Below are 14,651 nucleotides of genomic sequence, written 5' to 3'. Positions count from 1 at the left end.
TGCCGTGTGAGCGGGTTCTCCGGAAAGAGCCGATGAGGTCGGCTTCGAGGATCGCTTTGACCTCGTCATACTTCTTCTTGAGCTCCTCGGTCGGATCCTCGTACGTGACCGGAGTGCCTTCCGCCATCTCGGATGTAGATGGCGATGCGGTTGATGTCGAAGACTGTCCCACCGGGCGTGCCGGAATGTGTTGCGGTCGAAACCCACCGGCGAGCAGCGACGGGCAACACGGTAGAGCCGGGAGGCTCCCAGGACTGCGGCTGGCCCTGGTCCCTCGAGCGACGGCCCGCAAAGACTCGGCACACACGTCCGATGCTGGTGCAAGGGCGTGCCACCTGACCTATACCTGGTCAGGAAGGTGATGGATTTGCCTCGCTTAGTTTCCTGCATGGCATACACGTAAACATTAAATACGAGCCTCGATCGGCTCTCAGGTTGTCCCGTGAATCGGCTCAAGGAGCCGATCCACCCATGATCCGTACGAGGTGTACGATCGGATGGTGGTCCCGCTTGATCAAAATAAAGCTAAAACGACCTACTACGATTTAGGGTTTTCACCACATAATCGGAACATCCTACGCGTGATTGAGCCTGACGGCCACGCACGGTGATCATAAACCAACCCTAGACAAGGCCTAAAACCAACATGAAGTTGATCCCCGGAACATCTTGTCTAGGGCTAGCAAACTACACCCTACGTGCCACTGGATCCTTCAACCCGTTTGTAAGGCCTAACTATGCAGATATTAAACTAATCCTTGAAAAACAAGGAGCAATCATAACGGATCAGATCTACTAAATAATGATCAAGCGGGGTGCCGCCCTTACACCTAAGATAGGTGTAAGGGCGGCTAGACGTCTAAGGGTTGCACGGATGAAAGCATATGATACGATGAAACAATGCTAACCCTAACATATCTATGATAACTACGTTGCTCGCCATCAACAAGGCTTCAGCACGAGCAACGCATGAACAACGAATAAACGTGTACTGCCTAGATCGCAAGATGCGATCTAGGCAGCATGATGCTTATCCGGAAGAAACCCTCGAGACAAGGGAGTTGGCGATGCGCCTAGATTGGTTTGTGGTGAATGTGATTGTTGTTTATTTCAGAAACCCTAGATACATATTTATAGTCCGTAGACTTTCTAACGTGGGAATAATCCCAACCGGGCACGAGCCAAACTCTATCTAACCGACACGTATCCTACTATATTTACAGATACACGGGCAAACTAGCCCAAACTTTGTATACAAGGCCGATTCATGTATTTCTTCCATATGTATTCTTCAAGCCCATCTTAATCGCGGCCGACCTCTGATCCGGTCAAATTCTGGTGATAACAGGCACATGATACTTGCTGAACTTGAGCTTGAAATCTTCCCAAGTCATCATTTGTCCGGCATTCATTGCGCGGGCACTTGTCCACCAGGCTCTGGCAGGTCCTGACAGGTAGTGGGTGGCGAACAGTACTTTTTCTGCGGCTTCTACTCCCGCAACTTCTAGGTTGTTTTCCATGGTCTGGAGCCAGTCATCAGCATCTAGGGGCTCTTCTGTCTTGCTGAACATTGGTGGGTTGGTGTTCTGAAAGTTCTTCAGTTTGGATCCTGGATGATCATGGTTTCCATGGCCTTGATTGTTCTGGGCTATCTGTTGCAGTGCGGCAATATTGGCTTGGCGTTCAGCTCTCTCGGCTTCTCGGTATGCCATCATCATCTGCAGCATCTGCAGCACTGCGTCCTGGTTGGTGCTGCGGGTTGGTGGGGCCATCTCAACCTATGGAGCTAATCGATCAGAAATTACAGATCTACAGTGCCCTAATTAACCAGGATGCGCTAAATCGTCTAGCTTTTATATAGGGTATAATAATTAGCCTGCTACCAGCCACCCCTGGCTTAAGAAAACCCATATGACCGATATCAACCGAGTGTATAGAGACTCCCCATAGGTTCCCGTGCAACATAGTTCATTTTACTTTTAATATCTATCCTCCAGCTATTGTAACAAATATGTTTGGGAATTGGCTTAATGGGTTGATAAGAAAATAAAGGCTCACATTCGCGTGGGAGTTTGTGCTTTAGTTTGGACAATATGGAATTGTCGAAGCGATGTTGTGTTTAACAGAGGGGCAAAACCAAAAAATTTGCAGGTTATATAGAGGACGGCTTCATCAATCCACATGTGGTCTTACCTTCTTCATGTGGAACAGCGGATACCTATGGATACTGACTGCAATCGAATGATGGTTGTCGTTCGGGCTATCTGGCAACATTCTAAGCGCATACAAGATGCATAGATGCCATTTATGTTCTTTATTTAGGTGGGTGACTTTTGCTGCTACTTGCAGTGATTCTTGAGTTGTAAAATTGATATTTTAAACATTGCAAAAAGCTTGTGTGTATCGTTTTGATGCAGAGACCGGGACGATGCTCCCATTTCAAAAAAAAAAAGATAAAACAATGTTGATCCAGTATGTAACCTTGTGTATAACCTGCAAAAATATAGCACCTTCTACCCTGTTAAAAATGATACAGTACCATTTTGACATTGCCATATTGCGCAAGCAAAGCACATACGCCTATGCCTATGCGTATTCTTGCCTCGGTACACTTAACTAGGGAGAGAGCAAGAATAGAGAGGAGACTGGGAAAGCAGGTGATAAGGGCGGCGTGCCCTTCCAACTGACTAGCTCAGAGACCATACCATCAGGCTTAGAAATTGATTCCCACACAAAATAAGTACATTGATTCCCACAAAAACCTGCAATTCGGACCAGAATTTATAACCATTGAATGCAATTTGAGCAACAAAAATTAAAGTATCTCTGATTGAGAATTATGTTGTCCTAGATTTGCTTACTAATTTGGGTTTTGAAATGATTCGGCAATAATTATTTTGGTAATTGTTAGCTGACGTTAGACTACTCATAGTGTGTACAACTTACTACCAAATTTGCTTATGTGACAGTAAATTAATGATGAGCGAGGAGGATAGAGTAACATAGCTAGTTACTGTAACATTACATTTTCTAAGATACAATGAGTCCACCAGCTAATTAATGAAGACATCTATGATACTACTTTGATGTTACTAACCACTATGAAGGTAGTAATATAGAGTAGTAACATGTGCATGTTACTACTTATGTTATTTCTCACTATGACTAGTCTTACATATGCAAAAGTGTCAATATTATACTACCCACAATGAATGTTTTATAGGTAGTATCATGCATGCAAAAAGCTGATGTGTTAGTACAATTAAAGATGAGAGAGAGGATTGTAGTAATAGAAAATTAGCTAACCGATGATAGGCTATAGATGAAGCAATAAGATAACCGATGCCAACTACTTCTACAAAGGTAATAGGATAGTTCAGCCGAGCGCCCGAGCTCTAGCTGCTACAGTTAACATGCTGAAATATATGAACCTATAGTCACGAAGTCTGAAAATTAAAGATGGCTTCCATGTATAGGTTTTCATTTGAAATCATTTTTACACTGATTTTGGTACATAATGAAAATGGTAAAATAAAAAATACTACAGGTGGGGGAGGGGGAGAGAGAGAGACTTATTGCACCACCATGATTTACTCTTCTCTAAAGTAGGATGATGATTGTTGAAATTAGGGTTGGAAGCAAAGCTGAAACTAAGCGAGTAACTCCTGACTCGGTGACTAACGAACCAAACTGAGTTCTAATTTGAGATCAATACGTATTGAGCTTAACAAGCCAAGTTAATGAGTTACTCCCTCCGTTACTAGATATAGGGCGTATAGTTTTTGGCACGAAAATTAAGAAACACACATTAAGAAAAAGTTACACGAGTTTTGGGCAAGATTGCCCCTAAATTATTGCTTTGAGAAAAGATAGGAGTTTGCATGAGCTAAGATAATGCAACCGAATCCGTAAAAAAAATGTCCAAATAAGTGGTTCTACACAATACACCTTTTATTTTGGAGTTTTTTTTTCGAAAAAACTATACACCTTATATCAAGGAACGGAGGGAGTATCTATTTAAGTTGAATGCAATTTGGCACCTACAAAGTATAATGACGGTTTTGTCGGTGAGGTGGCATCGATAAGTATAATGACTGCTTTATTGGAGTGATGTGACTATGTTGCGAAATGGTGACATAACAGTGAAAGAGGTGAAGCCAAGGGGCAGTGACAAAGGAGAAGCAATGATAGTTGCATCCTTGCTATTGAGAGAGAAAAGGTTTGTTGTAGTTGAGCGGCTCCGAGTTGTACCTGTAAAATGAGAAGGATGTAAAAAAGCCATGATTAAGTTTGAGTAATCTAAATTGTATGTTTATTTCCTCTGTCAGACGGTGTAGTTGTTATTAAAATTTAGATTACTTATGTACTCCATATTTACATGTGCGTCAAGAAAAAAACTTGATTTGCGACAATATTTTACATTCATTTGCAGAAATTTGTCTGGTTACTTAATGTTTATTTTCATGCTTTCATGGGATGGTAAATGATTTGTTCATCCAATTTACACCGTGAGTACCCTATGTTCATTCTTATATTTTCTATGAAAAGAAAACTTCATGCAAACTCGATAGTTTGCTTGTGCTGGATAGTTACGAGTTGAGGAAGAAGTTTTGATACACATACTCAATTACCTTGCTAATAAAGTTGAAGACAACATTCTTGATGTTGCGAGCATACCTTAGTCGCGTCAAGGGACCATGGCTTTAATAAATAATATAAGGAATAATGTGTCGGTTCGTTGCATTTTATACTCATTACACCGAATTATGTGATGTGGTCTTAACATATTTTAAATATTATGTGATTATTTTGTATATACTTAAATATTTACGCGTATTGTCGTGTAATATTTGTGATACTATGCATAAAGTAGAGAGCCATATAATATTGTGACACTAAGCATAAGGTAAGAAGCCGTGGGACGAGCATTCCACTAGTTGATGAATAAAGGGTATTTATACCCTGGAATAGGTGCCAATGTCAAGCGTTTTACAATAACTCTAGTTAGCTTAAAATCTAAGCTAATCTACTTTGAACTGTCTTAGTTAATTTATGATCTAAGCTAATCTATTTCTAACACATTTGGCCAAGCGCAACTCAGCATTGTCCAATCCATGCGGGAATTACATGCAACCTATCAAACATGCCCATGGCTAGCGCATGCTTTTTTTTGTTGAGATCCGGCTGTGGTTGTTGGCGCTTACAGTAGGCTTTGTTTTCTATGTTGTTGTGCGGTAATTTGTTCTGTAAGTAGGAAGAAGTGTAACATATTTTAGTGTCATTAAAAAAGTGTAATATTGCATATTTTATTTTACTAGTAAAGATAATGTGTTACTCCCTCCGTTCCTTGATATAAGGTGTATAGTTTTTGGCACGAAAATTAAGAAAATGCATGTGCAGATAAAATTGCACAAGATTTTGGCGGTATTGATCATGGAAAATTGCCATCATAAAATAGAGGAGTTTTCAAAAGATAAGGAAACACAAGAAAATCACAAAAAAAATATACACAAGCTGTACAACACAATATACCTTATATTTTGGAGAGTTTTCTCAAAAAATTATACACCTTATATATAGGAACAGAGAGAGAGTATAATTTAGTAAAGATAATATGTTATAATTTGGGCTAGACAAATTTATGCATGCATACTATGCATATTATTTTTGACGAATTCATTCCGTTAAAAATCGAGCTCCTGAAGCTCCAGCTCCAAAAGTTTTCGCCCAAGCGTTCGCAATATGGTTTGGGTTTTCCTGACAGTTGAGGTTCTGAGCGCACACAGAAAACTGACTTTGTATTTTTCTTGTCAAGACTTGAAAACAGAATGGGCCAAAGCTTGGTACAAGCCATTGTTGCTGCTGGCTCTCAGAGTACATCCCAAATCAACAATACAAACGATGCCACCACAATTGTCTCATCTCTTGTAAGGAACCAAAAGGAACATCACATCTGTTTCACATGTCAGTTACTAGAGTTTGCACAATATAGCCTTTCTTCTTTCCAAACATGTTTGGGTGTTCGATCTAGCATCATAACAAGATCATAAAGAAGAAGTTCAACAGCCTAGCAACAATGCCAATGCAATTGGCTAAATACAGAGTTGGACAGCTTTGAAATATCATACTAAAAGATATTATAGAAAAAGAACCTGCACTACAACTCTCGCGCACCACCGAGCATTTCCCAGACAGTCTACCTTACCTTGCGAATACATTAAAAAGAGACCAAGCAACAGTAACTTCTATCTTGCAGGAATCAAGGTCACACGTGCCGTGGCTCATGCCAAATTTTTTTGGTTTGAAGATTGCAGTACCTCGTGCAAGAAAACCAGTCTGAGAGGCGTCCACAGCAACCAACAACCTCCTGCCTGACTCTACAGAAACAACACGCCTTGAAAGCTCGAACGCACCATTTGAATTGATTGGCATTTCACCATCACGAGAATCAAGTAACACAACCTTCTCATCTACACCGGAGGTAAGGCAAAGGACTTCTCCTCCATGATTATCCGGCCATGACCCATCAACAATTCTGACACTGATAGTGGCCTCAACAGAGCGAGGCAGCAGTGCAAACTTATACTGGAGCGTGCAACGCTGGTGGTATTCACATCTAAGAAACCAATCTTTACCATGAGAACTTTCCCGGACTTCAAAGGTGCCGAAAGCCAACATTTCATCTTCAGACTCTCTTTTGCCCTTCACTTTTAGCTCAACTTCGAACATAATCGGATCAACTAACACAACTGCACGGGATGGACCTGTCAACTGCAAAAGTGGATCCTGCAACACAAGGGTCGCCGTTAGTGAATCAACTGACAGACCATTAGAGATGACTTGTTCATTTCAACCAAGGAAGCAGGACAGATGCAACCAACCAATCCCATTAATCCAATTCCAAGGTAGACTGTTAAGTGGTTAAGACTGAAATTAGACGAAATGAATGTAGTGTAACATGCAACTATTCCATGAACACATGGTTCTATACACAGAAAACAACCACTGAAAGTACTACCGAACAGGGCATCACGTACAAAAAGAGCAAGCATAAATGAAGGGAAGATACTAAAGATAGTTAGGATTTAAGTGATTATCTAGGACTCTGAATATAGTAATAATAAAAACAAAGCAGAAAGGCATGTACAACTATACTCCCACCGTTCACAATTACTTCACGTTCTCATTTTGGTCAAAATCAAATTTGTAAATTTTGACCAAATATTTACAAAAAAATATCAACATCTACAATATAAAAAATTTGTACTCCCTCCGATCCAAATTACTTGACTTCACTTTGTCTAGATACAGATGTACCTATGTACGTTTGTTGACTAGATACATCCGTATCTAGATTCTAGACAAAGTGGAGTCAATTAATTTGGATAAGAGTGGGTATTAGAATGGTCATAGTATACTCCCTCCATTTCTTAGCTTAGGGCGTAAAAGTTTTTTCAATTTTTTGTCAAAGCTTAAGGCGTGGGATCTGTGGGACAGATCAGTATCCAGAATTACCCCTCCCTCCCGCTGAAATAGAGGAGATGCTCGGCATGCATCTGCATGCTGATTGGATGGTGGTTGTTTAGCTAGAAACGAGGAGGCGTTGCCCAATAAACAAGAGGCAGAGAAAACGGTTAGAGCTATTAACTAGGGACACGACCGGAAAACTGCATGCTTTGCTACTCTCCTTAATCCACACGCCAGTAGATTTACGCCGTAAGCTAAGGGACGGAGGGAGTACTTTCATATTATATGTACTTGGTATTTGTCTACTCCCTCCTTATCAGAATACAAGACAAGACATTTTAGGTAGGTAATTAGCCTACCCAAAACTGTCTTTTATTCTGAAACAGAGGCAGTAGTATTTTTGGTCAAACTTCGCAAATTTGACTTCAACTAAATCTAGAACGCAAACTAAATAAAACAGAGGGAGTACAAGTGAACAGTGGATTATAACAGAGAAGGTAAAACAGACAGAGATAGTTAGATGGTACTCACATTCTGGTTGAGGGTTTGGAAGTTATCCCGTGTGCGCCTGAAGAGATAGTTGCGTTTATGATCTATCGTGTCTCTGGCAGCAACATATCCATGGACGTGCAGTGGCCACTCGAGACCATCTGTTGGGTCCATGACTCTGATGGAGAAAATTTGCAATGTCTGCTCACGCATACCATCCCTGAAATTGGATTGAGAGGTATACCTCATGGGACCAATGCTCGCTGCAAGAAGACAGATTAAGTGAGAACTAGATTATTATCAGAAAATATAATAGACACTAGTAAGTAGCAACATACAATGGTAAGTAGATACCAATGGTTTATTTGTTCATGTTATTATTGTCTAATGGTTGAGTTGATTGCACAGCATGGTATTTAAGGCGTAGCTTTGGCGCTGGAGCGCCCTCTAGTAGCAAGGCGGTGGGCCCGCCTTAGACAGTAGAGTAAAGAGTCCACTTTATGTGTTTCAGGCGTCCAGGGCATCGATTAGGCACGTAGGGCATCACTCTGGGCCAGTGGCAGAGCTGGTATACAATGACTGTGTGCAAATGAACCCAATGCTTTTTTGCCAAATCATTCATTAAATTAATCCTTCCATTGACTCTTAGTGAAACAATATAGCATAATCAATAGAGTTGAACCCAATAGTATTGTGCTCTAGCTTCGCCACTGCTCTGGGCCGCTGCGGACGCCATGGACAGAGCAGCTACCAGTCCAGCGGGAACCAAAAATTTGGGCGGGAAGAAAAGGAAATCGTGCGCGCAACTAAGGGGGAGAAGAGGGGAAGAGAGGAAGCAGCTAACCAGTCCAGGAAACAATCGAGAGGGAACGCTCTCCTCTCTAGAAACCTAGGCGGCGGCCAAGCTCCTTCGACAGATTCCTCTTCAACCAGCTTCATCCTCATCATCCAAGCTTTTCCTCCTCTGGCGCAGCCCTCTCCCATCAGGGCGGTGACCAGCGACTTCAGTAGTTCAGATCGACGGCGCCAGCTTCTTCCTCTCCGGCCTGGGCTTCTCCTCTAGCACAGGTCTGCCTCCTCACCCCTCCCCTCCTCTCTTTTCCCCCTCATGTCTCTTCCCTCTGCTCCCCCACCCCCCCCACCCCCCCCCTCTCCTTTCTCTTCTCGCCCCTCTTTCTTCTTCTTCCCGCCCTCCCTGCTATTCCTTCTATCCCCCCTCCCAATGCTCTGTTTTGATGTGCACTTGGCTGCCTACCTTCTATTTTCGTTTGAACGTTGTTTTGTCTTCTGTTAGTGTTGCTGCAGTAGTGAGTGTCCCTACTCTGATGGATCATGTGGCTGCGGATGCCTATGATCCAGTTTGGAAGTATGGATTTTGGCCAAGATTTAGCCAGGAAGGATTTCCTTCATGCTGTGTTTGGATGCATAGAAACTGGGCATGGAATTGGAATTTGGATCAATTCCACAAATTCTGTTGTTTGGTTTGCGCTCTGAATTGATCCGTGGAAAGACAACCAAATTCCATGCCTCCCACCGCGCGTGCAAACAGACCGCTCTAACTTTCCGAGCTCTCACCCTCGGAAAGGCTCGGAAACATGTTCGCTCCCCGTCTCCCGTATCCCTCCAGTCCTCCACTCACCTCGCGTCTCTTCCTCCCGTCCTCCCAATATCCCGCCGCCGCGTTCCGCCGCCAGTTCCTCCGCCTCGTCTCCCTCCCGCGCCCGCCGCCAGTTCCTCCGCCTCGTCTCCCTCCCGCGCCCGCCGCCAGTTCCCCCGCCCGTCTCCCTCCCACGCCCTCCGCGAGTTCCCCCGCCCGTCTCCCTCCCTGCGCCAGCCGCCATGTTCCCCCGCCCCGTATCCCTCCCCACGCCCCGCCGCCACGTTCCCCCGCCTCGTCTCCCTGCGCCCACAGCCGACTCGCCGCCGCATGCCCCTGCGCCCGCCGCCGCATCCCCGCTTCGGCTCCGAGTCCCGCCGCCGCGTGCCTGCTCCGGCCCGGAGTCCCGTCGCCGCATGCCCCTGCGCCCGCCGCCGACTCGCCGCTCCCGCTCCCGCAGCTCCCGCCGCCCACGTCCACGCCCCAGCAGATCCAGACGCCCATGTCCGTGTCGCCGACCGGCTGCTTCGATGGCAGGTCGTGCCCTGCTCCGGCTCGTGCACCCAGCTCTCTAGCAGATTCTCTAGTCTGTGCATCTAAATGTTTTATTTTATGTTTAAAATTGTACAAATTTAACAAAACATCAAATTTGATGCTAGAGTCCATGCTAGAGTGCTATGCTGCAGCGGCACCTTTCTGGCAGTTTCAGTTATGTGGGTAACTGTCCAGAGGCATCAGTGGAAATTAAGAAAGAAATCCGCAACTTCTTGAACACAAGGAATTTCAAAGCTATGGAGCAATATTTAGACAAGGGGGACGAAGCTGAAGTTCAAAGACATCGTTTGGCCATCTAGACAAGATAATTTCAGGCCTAACACCCCATTATTATGTTATGTAACTTGTGTTGAACTTATGCTAATGTTAGTTATTAAACCTCCTATCTAGTTACCATATATGATATTTTTATTTTTCTAAGGCGTCGCCTCGCCTGAAAAGGTCCCTGGGCACCTTAAATCTCTTTGCCGCCTTAAAATCCATGTTTGACAGGTAAGAGTGGAGCCAAGGAGCTTTACTGATTGCAGACACAAAAAATAATGGTTTCATAGACGAAAGAACAGATGGTCCAGACTGTTTGTTTAGCTAAAGAGGAAAACCAGGGCATTTTTACATGAACCAGCCAGATTTCTGTTCTGCATGAACCAGTGGTATAAACAGTGAACCGGCAAACTGAGACCTGGTTGGCTTCAATCAGCAGTCCAGTATCAACAGTATCTTATCTATTGGTTGGATTTGTGTTTCGCTGACATGGTCTCCAATCTAGTAACAACAACAAAATTATTTTATTTCCTGTGTTCGAAATAACAAAAGAATTGCTTTAATTTCATGTGTTCGACAGATCATCCCTGTAATCAATAGTTTTATCTCTAATCTATTGGTTGGGTTTGTGTTGAGTTGCCATGGTCTCCATTCTAGTAATAACAAAAAAAAAACTTGTGTACAATCCCCGCTAGAAGATAGCAAGAACAAAGCGAAAATTGACGAGATGTGAGAATAGTAAGAACAAGCGAAAATTGATGAGCTGAGCAGGCAGAGGATTACTCACTCTCGTCATCGAAGGAACCGAAATAGCCCCCGAAGACCCGCTCCCAGAATTTACGGAAGATGGGAATCTGGTTCTCCTCCTTGAACTCTTCCTCGGCGGACATCTCCTCCTCCTCCTCCTCCTCCTCCCGGGTCAGCGGCGGCCGCCGCTGTTTCAGAGCCTCGGCCTTCTCCCCTTCGCAGCGCATCGGCCGTCCATCGCCCTCATCCTCGCCGGCTTCCTCCTCTTTTCGGGTGGCAGGTGGGCCTGCCTCGCCATCGATCCTCATCCCCGCCAATCCGATGCTCAGCGTCTCAGCGTTCATCTCCTCCACGAAGTTCGGCGTCGGAGTTGACCGTCGAACCTCATAGGGAAAGGCTATCTTCTTCGTCGTCGGCGCCTTCGGCTTCACCTTTCTGCTGGAGAGCCGCCTTGTCCTTCCGTCGTCCTCGCCGAAGCTGGTGTAGATCTTCATCCCCGCGACTGCACTGCTCAACGTCTCGATCTCCATCGCCGCGCCGCCGCGCAATGAAGGTAGGGTTTCCCCGGTTCGGCTTTTTCGTTGGCGGATCCTATACGCCTTTGTACTACGGGTGGGCGGGCCTTGCCGGTTATAAACTCGCCCACTAGACCCAAACGGACTTGCTGGGGGCCGTCCGTTTTGGGCTGTTTAGATGGCCGAACGGACACTCGGGCAGCGGTCCGCGTCCGATTATCCGTTTGGGTCGCATGCTGCATCCAACGCGCGGACGCAGCGCAAATGTAACAAAATAAAAGAAAATAAAAATAAAAAATAAAACAACAAAAAAGTAAATTTAAACTAGTGGTTCATTAAACTTAGCCCTATTTTGGGCAATTTTTACACAAAAGAAATTTCTATATGGGCTTTAAACTAAAAAAAAAAAGCAAACCCTCAGCCAGGGTTTGGGAGCACGGTGGCCGCCGGCAGTACTACTCACAGTAGTACTCGTCGTCGTCGCCGTCGATGAGGACGACGCCCCCCGGCGTCGACACGCTGTTCCGGCTGGACACGTCGGAGGGCGCCGGGGACTCCGGCCATGGCGACCACTGCGCCCTTTCTCAGACGGAGTGCGGGTCCATAGGGCTCGCCGGCCTGCGCAGGCGTGCCCTCCGCGTGGACTCCTTCTGGAGCTGCTCCGCCGCCGCGGCCTGCATCTCCGCCTCATGCCGGAGTGCGGCCCAGCGCTCCTCCTCCGCCCGGAGCGCGGCCCGGCGCTCCTCCTCCTCCCGAAGCGCCGCCTGGCGCGTGGCCTCCTCCTCCCGGCGAGCCATCTCGAGGAAGGCCCACGCCTCCGCATGGGCGTCCTCCCGGGCCTTCATGGCCATCTCCTCCAGCGCGGAGGCGCGCAGCGTCTCGGTGAGGTGCGGCCATTTGGCCAGCTCCTCGAGGTCGCTGAGCTCGCGGGACGCCGCGAGCGCCGCCTGCAGCTCGGGGTCGTCCTCCTCCTGGGGCTGATGTCTATGTGTGCTTCTATTCTTGTAGACAGTGTTGGGCCTCCAAGAGCAGAGGTTTGTAGAACAGCAGCAAGTTTCCCTTAAGTGAATCACCCAAGGTTTATCGAACTCAGGGAGGTAGAGGTCAAAGATAGTCCTCTCAAGCAACCACCGCAATTAAGATACAAGAAGTCTCTTGTGTCCCCAACACACCTAATACACTTGTCAGATGTATATGTGCACTAGTTCGGCGAAGAGATAGTGAAATACAAGTAATATGGATGATTGTAAGTAGTAACTGCAATCTGAAATAAAAATGGCAGCAAGAGAACATGTAGCAGAACTTGTTGAAAATGGTGTTTCAATGCTTAGAAACAAGGCCTAGGGATCATACTTTCACTAGTGGACACTCTCAACAATGATCACATAATAAATAAATAACTTCTCCTCACTTGTGCTACTTTCAAACACTCTCTTGTTGGATAACAAACACCATTCATTGTGTAGGGCTACAAGAGCACCCTCAAGCCGGAGTAAACAAGCTCCACAACTTCATAAAGGAATAACACACGATGCGCACACTGTCACCGTCACACCGTGGAGAGTGAATCCGGAGTTCATATTAAAGTAACCTCTAGAGTGCATAATAGACTGTTGCAATTTAGACCGAGTACTAACATAGCATACACACTGTCAACAATAGCTATGGAAGGGGGAATAGATGACATCAATATTATCATTGTAATAGTTAACTTCATAATCTACAAGAGATCACAATCATAACCTACTCCAAGTACTACATGATGCACACACTGTCAACTTTACATCATGGAGGAGGAATAGACTACTTTAATAACATCACTAGAGTAGCACATAGATAAATAGTGATACAAAGCTCATGATCACATAAAGATCACACCATGGGAGAGAGAGATGAACCACATAGCTACCGGTAGAGCCCTCAGCCTCGGGGAAGAACTACTCCATCCTCATCATAGGAGACAGCAACGGCGATGAAGATGGCGGTGGTGTCGATGGAGATGACTCCGGGGGCAATTCCCCGTCCTGGCGGCGTGCCGGAACGGAGACTGTCCCCCGAAACTTGTCTTCGCGATGGCGGCGGCTACGGAACTCTTCGTGGAATATGACTGTATGCCTTAGGGTTTTCGCGACTGGAAGAATATATAGGCGGAAGGGCGGCGTCGGAGGGGTCCCGAGGGGCCCACACCATAGGGGGGGCTCCCCCCCCCCTCTTGGCCGCGCCGCCAGGTGGGGTGGCCACCTAGTGGCCCCTCTCCGTCTCTCCTTCGGTGTTCTGGAACAATCCGTGGAAAATAAGGCCTTGGGCTTTTGTTTCGTCCAATTCCGAGAATATTTCCTGTGTAGGATTTCTGAAACTAAAAACAGCAGAAAACAGGAACTGGCGCTTCGGCATCTTGTTAATAGGTTAGTACCGGAAAATGCATCAAAATGATATAAAGTATGAATAAATCATGTAGGTATTGTCATAAAATCTGCATGGAACATAAGAAATTATAGATACGTTTGAGACGTATCAAGCATCCCCAAGCTTAGTTCCTACTCGCCCTCGAGTAGGTAAACGATAACAAGGATAATTTCTGAAGTGACATGCTACTATCATAATCTTGATCAATACTATTGTAAAGCATATGAGATGAATGAAGTGATTCGAAGCAATGGTCTAGATGATGACTAAACAATTGAATCATATAGCAAAGACTTTTCATGAATAGTACTTTCAAGACAAGCATCAATAAGTCTTGCATAAGAGTTAACTCATAAAGCAATAGATTCTTAATAGAAGGTTTTGAAGCAACACAAAGGATGATTTAAAGTTTCAGCAATTTCTTTCAACTTGTAACATGTATATCTCATGGATAGTTGTCAACATAAAGCAATATAACAAGTGCAATAAGTAAACATGTAAGAATCAGTGCACACAGTTGACACAAGTGTTTGCTTCTAAGATAGAAAGAAGTAGGTAAACCTGACTCAACATAAAGTAAAAGAAAGGCCCTTCGCGAGAGGAAGCATGGATTA

At 45.1% G+C, this 14,651-nt stretch overlaps 1 protein-coding gene across 1 annotated transcript; it reads right to left on the bottom strand.

Moving 5' to 3' along the window:
* Positions 1–5,902: 5,902 nt before the first annotated feature.
* On the bottom strand, positions 5,903–11,717 carry LOC124683646. Its single transcript, XM_047218128.1, has 3 exons — positions 11,157–11,717; positions 7,999–8,219; positions 5,903–6,786 (listed from the first exon to the last, which is right to left on the bottom strand). Exons 1-3 carry the CDS (start codon positions 11,644–11,646, stop codon positions 6,202–6,204), a joined length of 1,296 nt encoding a protein of 431 aa, XP_047074084.1. The 5' UTR covers positions 11,647–11,717; the 3' UTR covers positions 5,903–6,201.
* Between the last annotated feature and the right edge of the window lie 2,934 nt (positions 11,718–14,651).

This window comes from Lolium rigidum, chromosome 1 (assembly GCF_022539505.1).
Source record: "Lolium rigidum isolate FL_2022 chromosome 1, APGP_CSIRO_Lrig_0.1, whole genome shotgun sequence".
NCBI lineage: Eukaryota > Viridiplantae > Streptophyta > Magnoliopsida > Poales > Poaceae > Lolium > Lolium rigidum.
This window is presented reverse-complemented; position numbering and strand designations above follow the sequence as displayed.